At 44.4% G+C, this 22,268-nt stretch overlaps 1 protein-coding gene across 1 annotated transcript; it reads right to left on the bottom strand.

The window, feature by feature from the left end:
- Positions 1-1,312: 1,312 nt before the first annotated feature.
- Positions 1,313-20,433, bottom strand: NRIP3 (nuclear receptor interacting protein 3). The gene is made up of 8 exons (XM_004418417.3): positions 20,258-20,433; positions 19,662-19,822; positions 8,235-8,396; positions 7,636-7,718; positions 5,523-5,662; positions 4,805-4,857; positions 4,595-4,689; positions 1,313-4,295 (listed from the first exon to the last, which is right to left on the bottom strand). The coding sequence occupies exons 1-8, from the start codon at positions 20,382-20,384 to the stop codon at positions 4,280-4,282; spliced, it is 837 nt and encodes a 278-aa protein (XP_004418474.2). The 5' UTR covers positions 20,385-20,433; the 3' UTR covers positions 1,313-4,279.
- Between the last annotated feature and the right edge of the window lie 1,835 nt (positions 20,434-22,268).

Here is a 22,268-nt window from a genome sequence, read left to right as displayed (position 1 = left end):
TTTCAAGTCCCCTTGGGCACCGCAGCCTGGGGCAGATTGGCCATCTTTGCCGGGGACGATAACCAGGGAAAACAATGCACATACACAAGTGCCGGGCTGGGATGATAGCCAGAAGGCTCGGTACACGTATGCCACTGATAACCATTTGTGCATAAAAACATTGAACGCTTGCTCTGTAAACTCTGTAACTGCTTATATAAACTGCTGAAAACCGAGGCCTGGTGAGAGTTCCACCTGTGGAAGGGACGCCTTGCCCAGGACGTGTGATTCCCGCCCAGCCGTGTGGATTGACAGGACTCTCCCAGCAGCGAGGCGTGGATGTTGTGAGTAATTGATTTGTTGTAAAGTAATTGATTTGTTATAAATAAGTAACTTGATATGTTCTCTTTTCGGTCAACCTGGTGTTTCTCCTTCCGGTTGATTTATGTCATTTCCCTTCAGTCGATGTGGATGTTTCCCTTTCCAGTCGATCTGATGTTTTTCCCTCTCATTATATGATCTATTCAAATCTGCTGCTATCTCAGTCGATGTGGATGTTTCCCTCTCCCTCAGTCGGGCTGATGTTTTTTCCTCTTAATATTTGACCTATTCAGGTCTGTTTGCAGACTATCGCCTTTACTCTCCTCTATATAATAAAATATACCTTCAGTCCATTTGTTTGGAGTGAAAAGTTCCTTTTATGTCTCCGATCAAATCCCCCAAACCTCTCATAACAGAAGTAGAACCAAAATTCTATATTGTGATAACCACTGTCATAGTTAAAGAATGTTTTCTGTTGACTATTTAACCATACCGTTTAAATATTAAAAATATTAACACTTAAAAGGTAAGTTTCTACCATCTGTAAAATGCATTTAGTTGGAATTTCATTTAAACAACGGCTTTAACTATATATTAAGGTTCAGTCAACCCTTCCTCTTCCCAAACCTCTCCTATTTGTTTGAACCAAATAAATATTTCCTTTTCTAGAAGTAAGTGTTCTCTCACACACTGTTCTCCATAAAACATTGTTCTCATATACAGTTATATGCCAACCACTTTACATGGATTATCTCGTTTGATACTGTGAAGTAAGTACTATTATCACTTCTGTTTTACATTACAAAACCACGCTCAGAGAGGCTCACTAATTTGCCCAAGGACATACAGGCAGTGAGAGGGAGCTGAAGGGCTAGTAGCAATGCAGGAAATGAGGAGCATAAAGCCTTGTGTTCAGAAGACTCCATGAGAGAAACACTGATACAATTAGACTGTGCCTGGGCTCCCCCACCTTCCAGGGGCCCTGACACAGAGACTTCGTCAGACAAGCACACAGAGGGGAAGATTTCACTTTATTGTTACATCAATCTCACAAATAAACCCAACACAGCCAGAAACACTGAGCAGATAAAGTGCCAATGCAGAGGCCTGGCAACAGAAGGAGGGAGGAATCCAGTTCACCTCCTCCATGTCCCCAGCCTGGAAAGATACTTCTAATATACAAGAGTGAGGGCCTCTGACATACCAAGCAATCCATTCTATAGACACTTGGAACTAAAGAATAGAAAATCTTACCAAGTGGAGTCTGTGCAGGGCAAGGAAATAGAAAAGTCAGAAAACACTTGTTCCTCAAATAAGTCACGCATAGAAATACCAATTGACGAAAACAATATTTTTCAAACTCCCTGTATTTGAGATGGACATCTAATAAGGAATGAAAGAGGTACCAGTTCTACAGGTTTACTTCTTGCTACTGCCTGTCCTTGGAACTGTGACCTGGGTAGACACTCTCTTCCCACCTCAATCAGAGGTGCCAGAGAGAATTTTCTTGGATTCTGGGAAGAACTGACCTTACCTGTTTACCTTGCCAGCCCCGGAAAAGTAGACCCAGTGCTCCCTCATGAATATCAAGGAGATAGGGGCTATCAGAGTAATCAACTTGGCAGTATTTAAAGATTAATGAAGCTCAAGACTTCCCATAATTGTCTTCAGACATTTTTAGGTACCTCTATCAAGCCTGAGGTTTAACGCACAATTATTTGGTTAGTGAATTCAAATGATTTGACTACATTTAGTGAAATTGTGATGCCTTAAGCTCAGATCGCCCCAATTGTTTCTATTCCAAAATTAGAAATTTACTGATTCTCAGAGGCCAGAAAGATCACTAAAGGCCATCTGATCATTCTCTTGATGCCATATAATCCTGAACTCAAAGGGCCAGAATCAGTCGTATCTTTCTAGCACCTGAGAATTCCTGGCCTCACTTGGTCCACAGGGAATCCAAATAAGGATAAACCAAGCCAAGGAACTTCCAACACACTTCCCTTGTGGCCAAGAGTCAAGGCTTGGCGTGGAACTTTCAACTAGGGAAGGAAGCTGTGAAGTATTTCAACTCAGTCCTAGGATAAGAAGCAGGCCAAAGTGGTGCTATGATAGGTAGGGGAGGAAAGTGGAAAGGCCTCAATGGAAAGGTGCAGGTCCCCCCTGGGTAAGAAAATGGGGTGAAGTTGGAGGGGGCACTGAAGGCTGGTAACCTGGGATCAGGCCTGCTGAGCTTCAGATGTGGCCTCCCCACACTGTGGCTGTGCTTAGTTTTCCATCTTGCTTCCTCTATAGAGGTTGACAAGAAGGGGGCCTGGGGATGACCCAGTGACAACTGGCTGCAGCGTGGCTGCCTAGCTGTTCAAATGGGGGTCACCAAGTTCCTAGTCTTTAGGGAGCTTCTGTAAGGCTAAAAACATTCAGAGTTCCAAAGAGTTGTATGGTAGGGACAGTAGCTGAACACTCGATGAGATTGTTGGTGGGACCTGACAAAATTCAAAGTGGGATCCATTAAATACTCTGGGAACTACTGCTATGAACCAAGGGTGGACCTGGGAATCTCTTAAAGGGATACCCACAGCTGGCTATTTTTCTGACTTCTAAGGCCAAATTGAAGGGGAGATTCCATTACAGGTATCGGCCCAAACTGACACCCCAATTCAAGAAACTCCTGTGACCTCCAACCCTTTGAGATGGGTCAGGAAATCCTGGGCAGTCAGAAAAAGTCATCTTTAACACTGCCAGCTCCTGCCCTGCCTCTTTCCTTGCACAAGTACAGAACTGAAGAGTTTCCCAACCCTCAGTTTCCTGTCTGCAAGTTTCATTCCTGACCTCCATCCCAGAAAGGCTTCCCTAGGTACGCCTTCCCACCAACTGATTCTACCCAGGACTCCCTTTTATTCTGGACCTGCTCTGGGTTTTTTCAACTCCTTTCCTTACTCCTGTTCCCAGCTACTTGAATCTGTGGCAGACAAACAAGATAGGCAGAAATACTGACTGGATCTTGGGGGTATCAATGTCTGACAATGATGCCCAGATTACTCACTGAAACCTTTACTTCCATCTCAGAGAGTGATTAATGTTCTTCTGTCTGTGGTTCCTTCCCCCTCCTCACCTCCAAGAAGTTTAAGGTGAGAAACCAACTCACTCATCTTTGCACTCTCGGCTTCAAGGCACCGAGAAAGGGCCTAAATGTGACAATTTGAGGCAGGGGACTTTTAGTGGGCTTAGCAAACAGGAAACAGGGCTACTCAGATCCTCCTAGCATCCATCCCCAAAGCATATTCTTCCCCTACCCTGTGTTTTCACAAACCCTCCCCTCTTTGTCCTCCTTTAATGGCTTGAAGACAAATGAAGCACCAGGAGAGAATGAACATAGCCTTGGCTTGTCAGGTCTGAGTTCTGGGTCTCTTTTTCCTCTGACTTAGTATAGAAGCTTATGCAATTCACTTGCCTCTCTGGACATTTAAATGAAAGGGCTGGACTAGATAATCTCTCTGGGTTCTTTCAGATCAATTCATACTTGATAAATCAATGAATGAATTAGAAGAAACTCTAATTCTGAGACATGGGTATCCCGCACCCCTTTGAAACAGCTGAAGGAAGGTAAAGGTCGGGTTCTTGTTTATTATACATTTTAGCTATAGGAAAAGAAGCAAGTGTATCTAGGAAGAAATAGAACCTGGCAGCCCCTAAACTTGACTAATAAAAGCAAATTCCTGGAAGAAGCAGAGAAATAGGCCATTAGTGAGACCTGGCAGTGTCAAAAAGGTCTATAAATTAAGTGATTGAAGGAGTAAAAAACAATGGCTATAACCAGATAAAATCTCTAAGCACAGACTAAAGTCTAGAGAGGTCTGGGTGGGAAGGAGCCCCTGGAGCTTCTATTAAAGGGAAGGACTTGGTCCACAGCAAGTTGCTACTGCATTTGGTTCAAACCCAGTTTTCTCAATCTGTCAACCCGGTGTGTGTGCAGAAGTTATGCTTCTGAAGTGCTGAAATGAGAAAGAAATAGAAGAAATTATACCAAATTCAAAGTAGTTAGGCTGAAGGCAAGTACAATTTTAGTTTAAAAGCTACTCATTTTCCCCACTACTCTGTGCAGTATCATCACTGCTCATTCTGAAATGTGTGCTAGAGAGTTTTGTGGGATGGCGAAGTCTGGGGCTGGGGAGGTGGGTACTTGTGGTATGATTGAAGGCCAAAGGCAAGACACAGCCCAATATCCTGTGTGAGAACCTCTGCAGTTAATGACAAATGGATTTGACTCGACCTGACCCATTTGGGCACTCACTTGTCTTCATTCAAGGACATTGTCTCCACAAAAGGGATTTCTTCCTTGTCTGTCTTCCCCATGATCAGCCGGTGCTTATCCAAGTTTATGATGCACTGAAAACAAAGGAGAAGCACTGGTCACTGTCAATGATCCCACTATGAGGTCTCCAAGTAAGAGGAGCCCTGCCTCAGAGAGGAAGTAGCAAAGGGAAAATAGAATCAATCCTACCTTCAGGGATCGGAGAGTCTGGAGACCAAGGGACAAGTTTTTCTCATTGTCCTCTAATAAGATAAAAAAAAATTAAGATTTAGCCATTTCCATGCTGGTTTAGAAGTCAGCCTTACCGCCATTAGGATCCATTCAACCTTCCTTCCTTCCATCCATCCATCCAATAAACATCTGTTGAGCATCTATTATATTAACTAATTTTCCAAGATCATTATAGTTAAAAGGCAACAGAGCCAAGATTCAAACCCAGGTCTTTTTAACTCTAAAGGACAAGGGTCTTTAGACAAAAACCAGGAACTTAGAGTAGTCTAGAATAGAGTACATGAGGGAAAATATAGGAGATGGTGGCAAATTATGAAGGGATTTATGGCAAAGGAGTAAGAGGATCTTGCCCTCTACCTCCAACTAGTTCATGGAAAGCTCTCAGGGGCCATTTTCACTGGCAAACAAAAATGTTTGTTTTATTGCCCCCCCCCCTTTTTTTTTCAATCACACTCTTTTTTTCTGTGTGATTCTCAACATGTCTTGAATGTAGCTCAGGGCCCATCTGGTACTTTGGAGGACAAAAATTGGGACAAGGTCTAAAGCACAGAAAAGTGGAAACCTGGGATTTTAAAGAAGTCAATATTTACAAGCATGAGATCTCATGAGGGTTTGGTGGATGTAGGGAGAGGGTTTACATTAGAGGTCCATAACTCCAGTCCTCAATTCTACTCACCAACCACAGCTGCTGGGCAGTCCAGGCGGAGGGAGCCCAGTGTGATCACCAGGTGCTCAATCTGGCCCACGACTTTCAGATGCCGGGGTAGAGAAAGCTTCTCTCCTTCATGCTTGTGAGATTTAACATGCTCCTTGAGTCTGTACCAGAGAGGAAGATACCAGAATCTCCTTGGCAGAGGTTTCTGGTGGAATGTGGCAATGCTACCTTCTGACCCACAGTTGGAATTTTCCAGGGATTAATTTACCAAAAAAGTGCTAGCCAGCCTACACTTCTTGTTTCAGCACTTTTTCCTCAACATGCCAGGGGATATGAAAAACTAAAGATTCAGCTCCTGGTCTCAAAAAGCTATGTCACTACCTGCACTGGTGAAAGATGAGAGTTGACACACTCAGAGTATCCTATTTTGCATTGTAACACCCCCACCTATGTGCAAGGCAGTTTAGTTTACATGTCCTTTTACCCATCTGTGGGTAATAGATATCAAAGAGGGTAGGTTAATCCTAATTTTAGAAGATGCTTTGTTCAACGTCTAATTTTCTCTTTGTCTTTTCGATTTCAGTCTATCCTCATCAGTTAGTCTTCGGCTATAAGGTTAGCGGACACAGGTACTTATTTGATAAGTGCGTTCATATTGGTATCAGCAAGGAACATCGGGGAGAAAGTCCTAATTAATTTAACTTGTCTGTGCAGGGGAGGGAGGAAAGGAACAGCACCAAGGTTTCACACAGTTATGTAAGCTGACTGGAACAGCTAACACCTGAGCTATTATGGGTTGGTGGATAAATACTTAATTACGTACTTTCTGTGCCAATACTTCTGCTTTACTCCATTTCCTCTCTTTTGGTGTCACAGACCATCCAAAAGAAAAATAATTGCAGTTTTACAGATGGTTATTAATTCCTCTGGAATCATGGCAGTCTGCTGCCTAATGATGCACCAGGATGTTAGTAGTCTTTCTGGAACCATCATGGTGCACTATATCGCCTCTCTTCACCACATAATAAAGCTCAGGATTCTTCCCACAAGAGTACTTGTGTCCTAGACTACCCCCAGCACCCTAAATAGCAATAGACAAAACCCACAGGGCCAGCTTCAAGGAGTCACAGTGGTGGTGAGGGGTGAGGACAGGGTAGAAACGAGAAGGAACATATCATGTGGCAGAGGTCACTGATTATAGAAATCAAGCCTTGTGCAAGCCCTACTTAAGAATATGGACATCTTGAAAGTAGCTTAAAATGGGCCATTACATCTACCCTAGTGATTGTTTCAATACAGAGACTTGGGCTGGGGAATGATTTGTTGTACTCAGGGATAGAAAAGTGGAAAGGGATACTGGGTTGATCCTCCCAATTCTGGGCTAGACCTCAGGGCCCATCTGGTACTTTGAGGAAAGGAAAGAAAGAAGGAAAGAAATAAAAGTACAGATTGAGTGAAAGGGAGGAAAGATACAAAATGGCTTTCTCTAACAGAGAACCCAGGGGCAGAACCCAATTCCAGCTGTTAGAGAACTGAAGACATTCAATATACGAGGTGTCTGCCTCACACCAAATCCCCAGCAGGGGCAGCAGTAAGATCTGATTTACATGTTCTTCACAGAGAGGAACGGCACTATGAAACTACTGTTAGTCACCCCATGATGGTTCAGGCCCAGCAACAACAGCAGCACTATTCCAAGTTCTGACTGATGCTTCTTGGATAGGCAGTGTGGCCTCCAGAAAGACCCTGAGTAAGCTAAGGCCAACCACATCCCTGCTTTTGCTCAACCGGGGTATACCAACAGGACAGCTCCTTCTAATTTGTTGTCTGGGCATGGCACTCAATGAGCCAAGGATCTCACACTCTCATTCCAGAGCCGAAAGGTCTTTGTTCAAAACTTAATAGGTGGGAGTTAACGGAAAGCCTGAGGCTTTCCTGGCTCACTGATTTCTCCCAGGTGCTGGAGACCCCACCACTCTGCCCCTTTAATAAGGACTGGTTCCAGCTGATATTCGAGCCCTGCACACTTCTCCTGGAGCCTCTGTGGAGGCCCTCACCATCTCTGACTTCAAAATAGATTCAGGAAAAGAGTGCATTAGCATCTGACTTCCACCCAGCACAAGTGGCTACTTACCCCAGTCTATCCACACAGGCTGAAGAGATGAGATTATATTGACAGCCTGTGTCAACCAAGGCTTTCACATCCTTTCCAGCACACTGAGGAGAGGAAACATATTGTTCAACAGGAGCCAGAGAAGCAAAAGGGAAGGGACATCCAGAGAGCAAGCAGCTGTCATATGAAAGGCAGGCTTGGAGAGCATCCTCACAATTATGGGTTGCTAGTGTCCCATCTTTACTCACTGCTGAGTCTCCTTTGAGGGGTTCTTTTCCTTGCTGAATCTAGAGCTGACAGAGGATTCCAAAGGACTTCGGGTGTTTCATTCTATATACCGAGTAGCTCTTAATTTTGTATGTGTGTGTATGTGTATGACATACCACTTTGCAAATCTGATGAAAGCTTTGGTCCTTTTTCCCATAAAGACGCACATGCATCAAAATATTGCATACACTTCCTGTGCTGCATGTGGTGCCCCCCTTAAAACTCATTTATGAATTCCATGATAAGACCCACACTCTATACATTTTGGAGGAGAGGGCCCCACTATTGGGATCATAATGGACCCAAATCCTACTCTCCAGAAAACCCTGGAAAAGCTGTTCTCAGAATATTACCTGGCAAGAAACCAAAATCATGTCCTCATCCTCAGACTTCTTTAGTCCCTCAGACTTAGCCTGATTGAGTTTGTTGGTCTTGGAGGCCCAAGGGATACGACTGCTTCGGAGCTTAGACAGGTTGGTTTCCATGAGGCGCCTCTGCAGAATGTTATGAGGTTGCTTGAGGAATAAAAAGCAAAAGCTTCTTAGTGACAGGTCATTTCCCTCTTCTCCCATTGTCCCCCAGGTGCACAGAAATAATGAAGGAGCCTAACTGAGCTCTACCTTTGCTTTTTATTTATTCTTCCTTCAAGTAGGGACTTCACTGGTATTGTCAGAGCAGGTACTATAAACCAATTTGCAGAAGGCCACCCTGAATGAATGAAAGAGCAAGATGGGACACTGGGAAATGTGGATACGGCCAATGAATATTCTATGGCTAAAGAGAACTGAGGGACCCTTGTTTTTTGGACCACCTGGGCCTGCTGCCTTCCCTCCCCTTACAAGAGCATTTCAGGAGAAAAGTTGCCTTAGTCTATGTGGAATAGTGTATCTTCCCAGGTGACTTACAGAAGGGGCAGCTCATTCTCTCAGGCTGAAGAAATCTACCCAGCACTGGTTGTCAGAAGCTCTGCCTACTTCTATTTCAAGTCTCACTCCCTTCCAGTCTTATCTTTTGGACCCCGTCTGCATATGCTTTTGTGGCCTGGCTCTCCTGTGGGCTGAGTCACCCATGGGGTAGATGGAGTGGGAAGACAGGAATTCATACCAGCTGAACAAACCTCTCAGAGAAACACTTTGGAACCTGGCAGAACCCACAGGAATCATCCTTACTGACATCCTCCAGACCTCAAGGAGTGTAAAGCAACTCTTGCTATATGCTTGTCATCCATTCCCCCTCTCTTCAATGGGCCAAAAAGTAGGAATATAAAAGGGGCACAGACTGACCAAGAAGCAAGGGATTTAATTAGACCTTATCTGTGCCAGGATAATTAGATGGTATCTGTGCCAGGATATCTAATGTTAGGAAGCAGAATGAGGAATATGAATTCAAGTCTGCTCTTGCATAGAGCTTAGAAGAGTTCCTGGGACAGATATATCCATGCTCTACTGTTTCAACCCACGGTGGCCTCCAGAAAGTATAAGCTACTTCTTGGCAAGAAGTCATTTGACATGAGAAATTTCTATACATGAGCATATTATTCTCACTTTACAATAACATTTAACATCCCTCAAAGGTAGAGTCTAACCCCAAGTTTCTATGTAACACATACCAGATGGCCCTCCAATTCTAGGGGGAAGAGAGTCACTCGTAGAAGCCCAGAGCCTAGAACCTTCCCAGGGAAGGGGGTAGAACTGAAGAAGGTCTTCATTATCTGCCACCTTACAGATTTCTGAGGAAGAATGGAGCCAGAGCCATGACTCACTCTAACCCTGGTGAGCCAAAGCAATGGATTCCCAAAATACACTGAGTCTTAGCAAAGCAGATTCTAAATTAGTATCCTTGGGAAAAGGAGAGAGAGAGGCACTTAAAAGAAAATGGGAGCTTCTTAACTTGATAAGGAGCTAGAGGAAGTGCTAACTCTTGTTAGATTTCCTGATGTGACACTGGGAGAATGCTTTGCTCCTCAAAATAAACAGAAATTATTCATTCTTATGTCTCTCACTAATAAGCCTGGATTCTTAGTCACATTCAAGTCACACTAAAGCAGAGTGTTTGTTTCTATCAAGTCCATGCTTAGCAGGACCAACTCAGATAAGTTGGATTTGTAGAACGAAGATTGGAAGGGACTTCAAAGACCATCTAATCAAAGCCCTCCTCACCAAAAGTTTGGGGCTTTCCTTCCACATTGATCTTGCTGAATATCACTTTACCTGGTTACTCTTAATCTTGCAGAGGAGTCTAGTCATCACTGGACAGATGAGGCAAATGAGGAAAGTTTTGAAATCATTTTCTCGGAAGTCATCTCTCTTCTGAATTTTCCTCCCTTCCTTGAGTAAAACATACTCAAAGTTCTCATATATTGGGGAGAAAACTCCTCCACATAACCTCAGACCCTGTCTCCTCAACCCTATACATCCTCCTCCAATCACACCCTTGTCTTGAATGGTCTTTTTAAAAAAAGCCAAAATCACTATGTCTATTTCCTAATATGCTATATTATCTTCACTGAGATTACTTTTGATCCCACAACACCAATAATGATCTCCTAATTTCCAAATTTGATAGATATTTTTCAGCCTTCATTTTACTTGACTTCTCTAGGGCATTGGGCCCTGCTGACTATTCCTTTATTTGTTCTTCTCTTTAGTAACCAAACAACAAAGTACATGCTCAATGTAAAATATTCAAATATCAATGAATTATATAAAATTAAAAGGGAAAGTCTCCCCAACCTCTCAACCCCTGCCCAGTTCCACTTTGGACAAATAACAACCATTAAATTTAGAAGTATACCCTTCCAAAAAGTTTTAATACATTTACAAACATATACAAAATTAAGATCATACTATAACAGTTCTAAAATTTTCTACTTTTGTTTATTTTATTTTTTTTAATAATTTTATTTATTTATTTATTTTTTCCCCCAAAGCCCCAGTAGATAGTTGTATGTCATAGCTTCACATCCTTCTAGTTGCTGTATGTGGGACGCGGCCTCAGCATGGCCAGAGAAGTGGTGCATCCGTGCGCGCCCGGGATCCGAACCCGGGCCGCCTCTACTTTTGTTTAATATATGAAAAGCATTTTTCTATGTCAGTACATATAATTCTCTTCATTCATTTTTATAACTAAAAGTATTCATACTATAGTTCAGATGTTGAAAATTCACAGCCAATAACCCCATATGAACCTCAGAGATGTTTTTCTGTGGTCATTTTATTATGTTTATGTTTCAACTGACAGCGTAACTGTACATTCACCTCTGCTCCAAACCAAAATTTCACTAAAATGATAGTCAAGGAAAAAGAAAGGCCTAAATCTACAAGAACAAAGAGAGCAGTAAAAGAAACAACAACAACAAAAAGAGAGATGTTGACAAAATTTTGGAATCTGAAAAGCAGACAGAAAAGTGGTAACTGACCTAGACCGTTCCACTTCACAGAATGTTGGAGTGGCAGAGACTGTGAGTTGCTCATCAAAATCCATGTTCTTCTCTTCTTTCTGGGCAGACACCTAGATTATGTTTCCCAGCCTTCCTTGCAGTTAGGCATGGCCATATGACTGAGCTCTAGCAAACAGAATGTGACTAGAAGCGACATGCACCACTTCTAGACCTGGCCCATAAAAAACTCCCGTGCACACTTCTCCATATTCTTTTCCTCCTCTGGCTGGAATGGAGATGACTCTTAGGGTAACCTTCGCGGACGTCACTCAGAGCCACTGTCAGAAGATCCACTGTCAGCCTGGATCCCTAAATGACTACATGGAAGAGGGCTGTCTTGCTGACATTTACACTACTACTGTTACTTAAGAAAAAAAATAAACGATTACGTTTGAGCTATTATATATTTTGGGGTCTAGCTATAAAAGCAGTTTTCCTACTCAAACTAAAACCCTGAAAGGCTGAGGAGTTAGAGGTATCATAACCTTTACAGTTGGCGGGTACAATTAGGATTGGAAATAGATTAGTATAAAGCTTGCATAAGACTCCCACTTGACCCAGACAGCTGGGAAGAATGCCAAAAGTTTATTTTTTTTTTTTTGTAAGAGTAAATCAAAAGACGCTGGTTGGTTGACAGTTTGGCTAGGCTTAGAAATTATATACTATCAGATTTCTAGAACAGCTAAGGGAGAGGGTGGAGTGCCATTCTGAGCCAGAACTGAAAGATATGAGTTTAAAGATTGAAAGGGCCCAAATACAGCTTCATATAATGAAAGAACAAAGACACACACCAAGATTTCATATCACTATGAATTTCTGGAATATCACAGATGACAAAGATTCCAAAAGCTTCCAAAGAGAAAAAGATGATCCAAATACAAAGGACTAGGAACCAGAATAGCATACGACTACTCAATGATAATAATGGAAGCTAAAAGACAAGGGAATAATAGTTTTAAAATATCTGACGGTACAAAATTTCTAAACCTAGCCAAACTATCAACCAAGGCTTAGGAAAGTTATTTCCCATGCATCCTCAAGAAGCTATTGAAGGATATGCTCCACCAACGTGAGGGAAACCAATGATCAAAGAAAAAAGCATAGGATCCAAGAAATAAAGGATCCAATAGAGAAGAGAGGCAAAGGAAATTCTGAGAATGGTGTTAAAAAAAAAAAGTCCAAGATATAGGTTGTGCAGCAGGTCTTGAGAGAAACCAGTACAAAACCCAACGGGAGGATAGAGGGTTCCAGGGAGGCTGTCTCCAAGAAAAAAGGAAAATGGATCCACTAGATCTTCTACAGTTTTAACGTATTTGGGGGAGATTTAAATTTTACATAGAAAATTAAATAAAGAAAAACACTAGGCAAGTATTAATTTTGAGAAAAATAAGTATTTGTATGAGAAAGGAAACATAGTTACAGTATATAATTTGACTCAGCTGTGAATAATATGAACATATTCATAATAATGTAAGCGTAGATGCTGATTTGACCCCAAACAGTTAATTAACAGAAAAGTAGTATAATAGGAGAGGGGACATAATGGGGAGAGGTGTAAAAGAATTAAACCCTTATCTATTATAATAGAAAATCCATAGATAATGGTAAAATCAATAAATCAAGATATAGTATCATCTTTTACTTAGAAATATGGAGATTCCTAACACAAGAACAGTTTAGACTTTTTTTAAAGTTTTAAGTTACATACATGTATTTTTTGATAAAAATGAAATAAAAAATATACCCCATATATTAGGAAAGTGTTCAGCCACAAGAAAAGCCAACTTACAGTGGCTTAAATGGAGGTGTATTTTTTCTCACATAACAAGAAGTCTGGAGGTAGGCAGCTGCTGGCAATAATTCAGCAGCTTAACAATTTCAGGGCTACTGTCTCTGTAATTCTCTTGGATATTCCCTCATGGTCACATGATGGGTACCCCAGCTCCAGGGTATTACATCCACATTCTAGGAAGGAGGAAGAAGGAAGGAATTATGTGCCATCTCTCCCTTTTATCAGGAAAGCAAAGCTTTCCCAGAAGTTCCCTTGGTATTTTGTCTATATCTTCTTGGTCAGAATTCACATGACCACTCCTAGGTGCAAAGGGGATTGGGAGAGAATTTAGCTTTTCTAATCTCTATAGAGGAGTCAGGCAGATAGAAAAGGTTGAGAATGGGTGATGATTTAGCTAACATGTCTGCCAAATCATGCAAAAACTAAAGTGTGTGTGTGCATAAATGTAACTTAGGCAGGTAAAATGCTAGGTTACCCTATAACCACCTGGCACTGATTTTCTTACATCTGCCCTGCTTTCTGCATTTTAATACAGCACATCCTCTGTAGATGTCTGAGTTTCTGGTATCAACTTACCTCAATTTAACCATGTAACTACTAATGGACATTTAGATTGTTTCCACATGTTTGCCATTAGAAACAATGCTGCAATAAACTCAACATTCCATTTTTCTTGACGCTCCTCCACTGGCTTCTAAAACCACCTGTCTGCCTACTCTGCATCTCTCTTTTACTAGTTCCGTGGCCTCTGCTCATTTCTTAAACGTTAGTTTTCCTCATCACTCTATCTCTGGTCCTTTTCTCACTCTACACATCCTTTCAGGGCAATCTTCTTTACTTTCATTGCATAAATTACTATCTTTATAATGATGGCTCTATCTCATGTCCAGACCTCATTTCTGAGTTTTAGACCCATAGATCCAACTGCTTCTTTGAACTTCTCTACTTAGATATTCCACACGCACTTTCAAACTTAACTTGTCCCACTGAACTTTCCCAGAAAACTTGTCCTTTCTCCATTATTCTCTATTTTGGTGAGTGAAATTCTGCCTCTTTAACACCTCATATTTTCCTCTCTTCTACTGTTATTGCTAAATTCAAGCAATCTCCAAAACATTACTCTCATGGTCTCCTTCCCCTACAGTTGTTCTCTTGTAGCTGTATCTAACACAAAATCCTCAATTTAGCATTTAAGATCTTCCACTAACTACTGCTCATCCTCCCTCCCAATCTTATCTTTAGTCCTCCATGAAGACTTTCTACTTTCAGCAAATGACCAGTTGTCACATACTATCTTGAACAAATCCCTAATCTTTCTAAGCATTACTTTTCTCTAAGTCTCACTTTCATCAGCAATAAAAGAGGTTTGAGCTCCAAACTCCTGTTCAGTTTTAACATTCTGGATCACTCCCCTTCCACCAACTTGGTACAATGGCACATCCATATGCCTACCCATTCTTGATTCTTTTCTTTCTCCAGTCTTCCATCCCAAGTACTGTTGGTGCTTCCTCCAAAACAGATGTGGAATCAATCTACTTCTCCCCATCTTTACTACCTCCAACCTAATCCAAGCCACCATCATTTCTTTTTTTTCATGCTTACCAAAAAGTTTCAAAGTTAGACCTCAGAAATGCAATGTAACTTTAGTGTCCTCATCCTCTAAGTTCCATTGTATATAAGGCAATAGTTGTTTTTTTGTTTCTTTTTATTGAGGTATAATTGACATATAACATTATATTAGTTTCAAGTGTACAACATAATGATTCCATATTTGTATACACTGTGAAATGATCACAATAAGTCTAGTTAACATCTGTCACCACACATAGTTATAATTGTTTTTTTTCTTGTGATGAGGACTTTTAAGACCTACTCTCTTAGCAACTTTCAAAAATGCAATACAGTATTATTAACTATAGTCACCATGCTGCACATTACATCCCCATGACTTATTTATTTTATAGCTGGAAGTCTGTACCTTTTGACCTCCTTCACCCCTTTCACCCCCGCCCCCCAGCAACCACCAATTTGTTCTCAGTATCTAAGAGCTTGTTTTTTTTTTTTCGTCTGTTTTGTTTTTTAGATCCACATATAAATGAGATCATATGGTATTTGTCTTTCTCTGTTGAACTTACTTCACTTAGCATAATGCCCTCAAAGTCCATCCATGTTGTCACAAATGGCAAGATTTCATTCCTTTTTTATGGCTGAATAGTATTCCATTGTCTATATAAACTACATCTTCTTTATCCATTCATTCATCAATGGACACTGAGGTTGTTTTCATATCCTGGCTCATCATTTCTTATCTGTACTGCAACAGCCTCCTAACTTGTCTTCTGCCTGTTCTTTCACCCTTCTCCAATTCATACTTTACAGAGTCACCAGAGTAACCTTTTAAAAATATAATTCAGATAATTCCCTTACTCAAAACCCTTCAATGGCTTCCCATTGTTCTTTGAACAAAATTCAAACTTCTTACCATGGTCTATAGGGCTCAGCATCCTCTGGTCCCTGACCATCTCTCCAACCTCCATATATATACCACTCTCCCTTTCATTCATCCACACCTCTTTGCTCAAAAACTCTTTCCCATTCCAATGCCTGTGCACCTGCTGTTCCCTCTGCCTGAAATGTTCTCCCCCTAACACTTCAAATAGTTAGCTTGCTCTCATCTCAGGTCTCAGCTCAAATACTACTTTAACAAAGACATCTTCCCTGACCATACTATTTAAAGTAGGTACCCCACCTCTGTAATTACTAACATATCCCACTATTTCTTTCATAGTAATTATAAGCCCACAATTATTTTGCTTATTTACTTGTTTACTATTTCACTCCCCCTACTAGAGTGTTATTCCATAAGGGCAGAGACCTTGATTGTCTTGATCACAGCTATATCCCTAGCTCTTGACAAAGTACCCAACAAATAAATCTGTACCTTTTACTTCTTCAAAGTGCCTTTCTTGATTAACATCACCTAGTTCTTTCTCTCAGAATCCCTGCAATACTTGTGCATTACATAGTTTGTACTACTTGCATTCCCACTCCTTGACTGTTGCTTTGTAAATTTGCTTAAGTGGTTTATTTTTATGTTTATTGAAATATTGGCTTTCCAAGGGCTGTCTTTTACTTTCCTGATGTCCTTCAAGATACACACTAGAAATTAGCTAGATAGGTACTGCAAGTACTCTGGTGGCCTTTTGGACATAATTCTCAAGTCATCCTCCTGACATGGATCCTGCTTTATGCTTTGGCTCAACAAGGAAACTACTAACCTAAGCAGTCCCTGGTTCTCTACTATTCCTGAAATGTGGCTGCTAAACCCTAACCAGGGTTTAGGCATCCAAACCCTAACCAGGAAAGCTCAAATATGCTGCCTCCATCATCATCAGGAGCATCTGAAGGAAATGGTTCTACGGGCAGTGTTGTATTCTCAGTGGAAATAGCTGAGGTTCCTCAATCTGCCACCCAGTGTGCTTAAATATCTCTTCTAATCAGGCTGTAGAGTGGGGAGAAAAGTGAGGTGAGAAGAAACAGATTATACTGCAGGAGGCCACAGAACCATGACTTGAACAAGAATTTCTAAGGCCATTTTCTCAATCCCTTTACCTATGCTATACTGAATTCAGAGAGAATCAACCTAATGGAATTTTGTGGTCCACAGAATGGACCAGACTGGAAAATAAGGGGAATGACAGAAGTCTGCCTTCTTTGTAGCAATTACTCCCAGAGGAGAAACCCAAGGTATCTAGCTAGAAATAGAACCACTTAGAAATAGGGTTCAGGGGCCGGCCCCGTGGCACAGTGGTTAAGTGCACACAATCCGCTGCTGGTGGCCCGGGGTTCGGATCCCAGGCGCGCACCGATGCACCGCTTGTCAGGCCATGCTGTGGCGGCGTCCCATATAAAGTGGAGGAAGATAGGCACAGATGTTAGCCCAGGGCCAGTCTTCCTCAGCAAAAAGAGGAGGATTGGCATGGATGTTAGCTCAGGGCTGATCTTCCTCACAAAATAAATAAATAAAATTTTAAAAAATAAATTTAAAAAAAACTGAGCTCTTAACTTTACACACACAAAAAAGAAATAGGATTCAGCAAATATGGCCCACAAACCAAATCCAGCCTACTGCCTGTTTTTGTAAACAAAGGTTTACTGGAACACAACCAACCCCACTCATTTACTATCTATGGCTGCTTTTGAACTACAACGGCAGAGTTGAGTAATTAAGACAGAGACTGTTCAGCCTGCAAAGCCAAAAATAGTTACTATCTGGTCCTTTACAGAAAAAGTTTGCCAAGCTCTGACTTAGAGTAGTGGTTAAAAATATATGCTTTGCAGGCCAGCCCCAGTGCCCTAGTGGTTAAATTTGGCACACTCCGCTTGGGTGGCCGGGGTTCAGTTCCTGGGGGGCGGACCTACACCACTCATCTGTCAGTGGCCATTCTGTGGTGGCAGCTCACATACAAAATGAGGAAGATTGGCAACAGAGCTTAAGCATGCCACCTCACCCCAGTACTCACAGCTCTCCTAGCCCTATCTCAGTCTGCCTTGGTTTCTGTGACCTGTTCTAGCTCTTCTGTGCAATCATTTGCACATTACAGGTGTGAGAATAGTGAGAGAGGAATATCAGCTCTACGGCAATGGTGGGGGAGAGAAAGTGTGAACCACAGTTCAGGGTCTCACAGTAAACTGCTGTGTGTCACATCCATGGCAATAACCTGCTTCTGGAGGATGCTTCCTCCTTCCAGCCTACTGCCTATGTGCTATACTATCAGCAGCTGTGTGGCTCAGTTGAGACAGACCGGCGTCAGAAAAGCAGATGGAATTCTTCCCACACAGGATGAATTAGTTAGGAATGCTAGACAGAAGGATGGAGAGGTAGTTCCTCAGGGCTAGGGAACTCCTTGACAGCACAAGACAACAAAATGTCAATCATATCTTAAATCCAGCATGAAGGGAGGACAAATATTCCACATTTTACTTCTTTTCCTAATACTTCCCTCTTTATTGGTTCCTGAGGCTTCCAGGAACTAGGATTATTTTGGCCTGAAGGTAAGAAGACTTGGACTTGATTTGCTAAATGAACCTAGACTGCTTTGAAGTGAAAGAAGGGCTGAAGGAGAGTTCTCTCTTTTCTAGGAATACATTTGTCACTCACCACTCTGAGGGAGCATGAATCACACTGACTATCTTGTGGCTTGTTTTTTCCTTCAGAAAAACAAAACAAGACAACTGAGTAGACATCCCTTGCACATAAACTAAAAATGATTCTCTATCACAATGCGGGAGAGTACATCTGATATTGGTATCTGTGCATCATTAGAGTTGTTTAAAAAAAAAAAGGAAGTGGATTTAGAAGCTCTGCCCTTCATAGTCATTTTGGGGTTGGAAATGGCAATTTCAGTAAACTAGGCTGACATCCCTCCTCTCCCTGCCAAATTAAACATACCAAAAGCTCGAAAAATACTGGAAAAATTATACAGAGCATCTACTTCATTTAAAAGACATATGAGTAATGCTTCATACATTACATGCCCAGATGAATAAAGGGATCATGAAATTCAAGAAAACAAGTAAACTACAAGAACACTCCAGCTAAAACTACAAAGCTAAAGATAAATTTAGCCCAGCATCACTACAGTGACTGAAGGATGAGTCAAATACAGTTCTATAAACTAGTAACCCTTAGCCATCCATCCCTCTCATATAGACAGAGGCTAGCACGGTCTTTAAACCCAGACCTCCAGTGCTGGAGTTTCTCCTCCTTAATGCAAAGAACACCCCTGCTAGAAAAAAGCCTGCGCCAGCTCCTGCGCCAGCTCCTGCCCCAGCCCCACACGTTAGCTGGCCAGTGAGATGGAGCAGCCCGGCTTCCTCCCTCTACCCACTCTTTGGGGGTCGGGGTGCGGCAGGAGGAGGGATGAGAATGATGAAGAGATGCTTGGGGTTCAGAAAACCTTCACAATGGACCCTTTCTCTCTCTCCTCCCTCAGGATAGAAGGTCAATGGTAGCTAAGACCAAAATCAAACGGAGAAGTAGGTTTTGCACAGGGGGAAGAGGGATTCAACCAAAGTCACCTGGTGCGGTGACCGTCCGAACCCCCCCTTCCCACTTCGTTCTCTGCTTCTCCCTCCCATTAGGAGTCACCTCTGTCGGGGTCACAGGACCGGCCAAGCAGCCTGTGAGGCTCAAGCCCCACGCAATCAAATTCGGTGTCGCTAATAACGGGGAGGAAAGGCGACCGGAGGGCAAGAAGGCAGGGCAGGGCAGGGTCCCTTCTGCTCGGGAGGGAGAGGCACGAAGGGAGGAAGCAGAGCGGAAGGGCGCGCGAGCCAGAAAAGCTGCGACGGAATCCCGAGAGACACTGAAGCCGGGGGATGCTGGATGGAGAGGAGCCTGAAACAGCAATAGCCGTACAGCAGCGGGCCGGGGCCGGGGCCGGGGCCGGTGACTCAGTGAAAGAGGCAACGGGCGGCCCGGAGACCGCACAGCGCGAAGGGCGCGGCGCGCGGGGACCCCGAGGCGGGCGCGGCCGCGGGGCTCACCGTGTCCTTGGAAGAGCCCAGCTTCTTGAGGCCGTCCAGGGGCAGCAGGTCGGCCGAGTCCTTGTGGATGAACTGCACGGCTTGCTTCATTCGGCGCTGCTGCCGCAGCGACGCCGCCTCCCGCATGTCCGTCTCCTTGCGGCCGCCCTCGGTGAGTAGCCCTGAGTAAAACATCGCTGAGGCGCCCGCAGCCCAGCGTCCCCGGGACCCCCTCTCCCCCACCGCCCTCAGCGTCGAGCTCCTCCAGCGCCCCGAGAGCCGCGCGCCGCGCCTTTTATACCCGAGCGTGACGTCACCGGGAGCAGCCAGTGCGCGCGCGGGGGGCGGGGCCGGGACAGCGCCCCCGTCCGGCGAGCGGCTCCCCCGCGTCGGCGTCCGCGTCGGCTGCCCCTCTCCGCGCAGCCCCGCGCGGGGAAGAGCGGGCGAAGACGCGTGGTGCAGGCCGCACTGACTCGGAGCGCCGAGGGTTTACGTCAGCCGCTTTACCCACCCGCCCCTTCCCATTGTGGGTGCTGTGCGTCCCCCGGACCGGGATGGGGCATGGGGGCCCAATGCCCGAGCAGCCTCTCCCACCCCAGCCGCTGCCGCCCGCTCACTTGTCCACGCCGTGGCCGATCCCGGGATCACCGACAGCTGAGCCATGCCCCGAGTCCCGCCGTCCGCGCCGCTGCTCGGCTTCGCAAATTCCCACCTCCGCGCCCCCTCCCGGAGCCCCGGCGCCATAGCCCGGGCTCGGGAGGACTGGCGGCGCACTCCGAAGTTGGGATCGCTCGGGATTTCTCCGACTTCAGGTCGGTCCCCACCCACCAGGCCACGTGACTGGGGAGGGGGCAGCCCCCGCGGGCGGGCTGGAGCCGGCCTTCCGGGGACCCTCCCTCCTGCTGGCACCCTCTGCGCGGCGCCGGCACCCGCGCTTCCCCTGGGGAGCGGGGCCGGGCGGAAGCCTGCGGGTCGACCTGGGGCTGAAGAGTGGCGAGGGTCCCGCCTCCGCGCGACTGCACGCGAGTGCCAGTCCTACACCCGCTCTTCGGAACACTGGCCAGAAAAGCACGTTTTTCTCAGCCACCCCTAGGGCTTACCGTCGGGAGGGTCTTTCACCTGTCTCTCTATCACGCTCCTGGGAAGAATTGGAACCCGGTTTTCTTCGTGAATCTTTCATACTCTCAAGCCATTTTACTTGGGCCTTCGGGCATCCTGGGTTCTGGCTTTGACGTTGTGACTTAGTACAAACCGCATTTCCACTCTAGAAACTACCACCACTATCTCACAGGAGCAGGAATGAAGCAGAAACATCTGCTCTCTGAAGAGAACCAACAGAAGTAACAGTAACGACATTTACTGAGCCTTTTACCATGTGCCAGGTACTGGAACAAACACTTAAAATGCAGTATCTCGTTGAATTCTGGCAACAACTTACGAGATAGTATTATCATTACCCCATTTTACATCAAATATCTGAGACCTCCTAGTCTCCTGAATGTGCCTTGGTTCCCTTCCAATCCGCTGTTAGCTGCTACCAGAGTAATCTTTTCCAACTGCAAGTGTGATCGCCTCACCTCCCTGCTTGGACCACCACAAAAGGCTTCCTTTTCCTCTTAAGATGAAGACCTACACGCTTGCATGGTCTGCCTCACCAGCCTTTTCCCGCGGTGCTTCAGCCGCCTTTTTCCAGTTCCTTGGAGGAGCCGTTCTCCCTCTTGCCAAATGGCCTACCTTTGAATATCTTGTTCCCTCTGCATGGAATGCCTCTCCTGCCCTGTTCAGTCAACAGACCTCAGCTCCATTATCATTTCTTTAGGGAAGCCTTCTCTGAACTCCCAGACTGCGTGAATTCTCCCTAATTATGTACAATGTATCTCTCCTGGACATTTCACTTTTTTTGGTGGTAGTGGTGGGGATGTTATTGGTTGTTTGATTAATATTCATCTCCTTCACTAATTGTAAGCTCCAAGAAGGGAACTGAGTCCATTTTCTGCTTACCATTGAATCCCTAGCACATAGAAGGTGCTCAATAAATACTGGTATAAGTGTGGCAAGGAGTTAAGGTCTTGCCCAAGGAAAGCAAGGGGTAGGTCTGGGATTTTAAACCTAGACGTTTTTCTCCTGAACCTGTGCTGGACTTCCCAGACCTGGAAGGGCTGGGTTTGACCACATGAACCTGCTTCTGTCCCTCTGTTCTTGCCTTTATCTCTTGCCCTAGATTCAGAGCTCACAGACTTCTTGTGGGAAAATAAATCCAGAAGGCCGGAAGGCTGCTCACCTGGCTTCGAGGAAGCCCCCGGGCCGGATTCCCCCACCACCCCTGCTCCACGTGTTGAGGGTAGGGTCTGCTGGAGGGGGGGGCGAGAAGTGGGAGTGGGATTGCAGCTCACTTTCCAGTCCCCTGACACACTTCCAGCAGTGAACAACAGTGGCTGCCCTGGCCCCTTCTGTCCTGTCGCCTGGATCCCTGCCTGGTCACTCCTCCAGGCATGAGTTGCCCAGGGAACGGTAAAAGACAGCCTTGCCTTGTTTCTCTAGGACAGGTGCCTCTGAGCTCGGCAAAGCATCAGGACAGGCCCAACAGTGAGGGCCCCTGGGGCTCGGGCTGGGACAGCTTCTTTCCTC

This window comes from Ceratotherium simum, chromosome 7, assembly GCF_057802395.1.
Source record: "Ceratotherium simum simum isolate JZ-2026a chromosome 7, ASM5780239v1, whole genome shotgun sequence".
NCBI classification, from domain to species: domain Eukaryota; kingdom Metazoa; phylum Chordata; class Mammalia; order Perissodactyla; family Rhinocerotidae; genus Ceratotherium; species Ceratotherium simum.
This window is presented reverse-complemented; position numbering and strand designations above follow the sequence as displayed.

Bases quoted from the DNA above. Each gene is read 5' to 3' on its own strand.
- NRIP3 (XM_004418417.3), bottom strand. From the start codon at position 20,384: ATGGCGCCGGGGCTCCGGGAGGGGGCGCGGAGGTGGGAATTTGCGAAG. The intron at 19,823-20,257 runs GTGAGCGGGCGG...TGTTTTACTCAG, and splicing joins ATCGGCCACGGCGTGGACAA to GGCTACTCACCGAGGGCGGC. The intron at 7,719-8,234 runs GTAATATTCTGA...TCCTCTCCTCAG, and splicing joins TGATTTTGGTTTCTTGCCAG to TGTGCTGGAAAGGATGTGAA.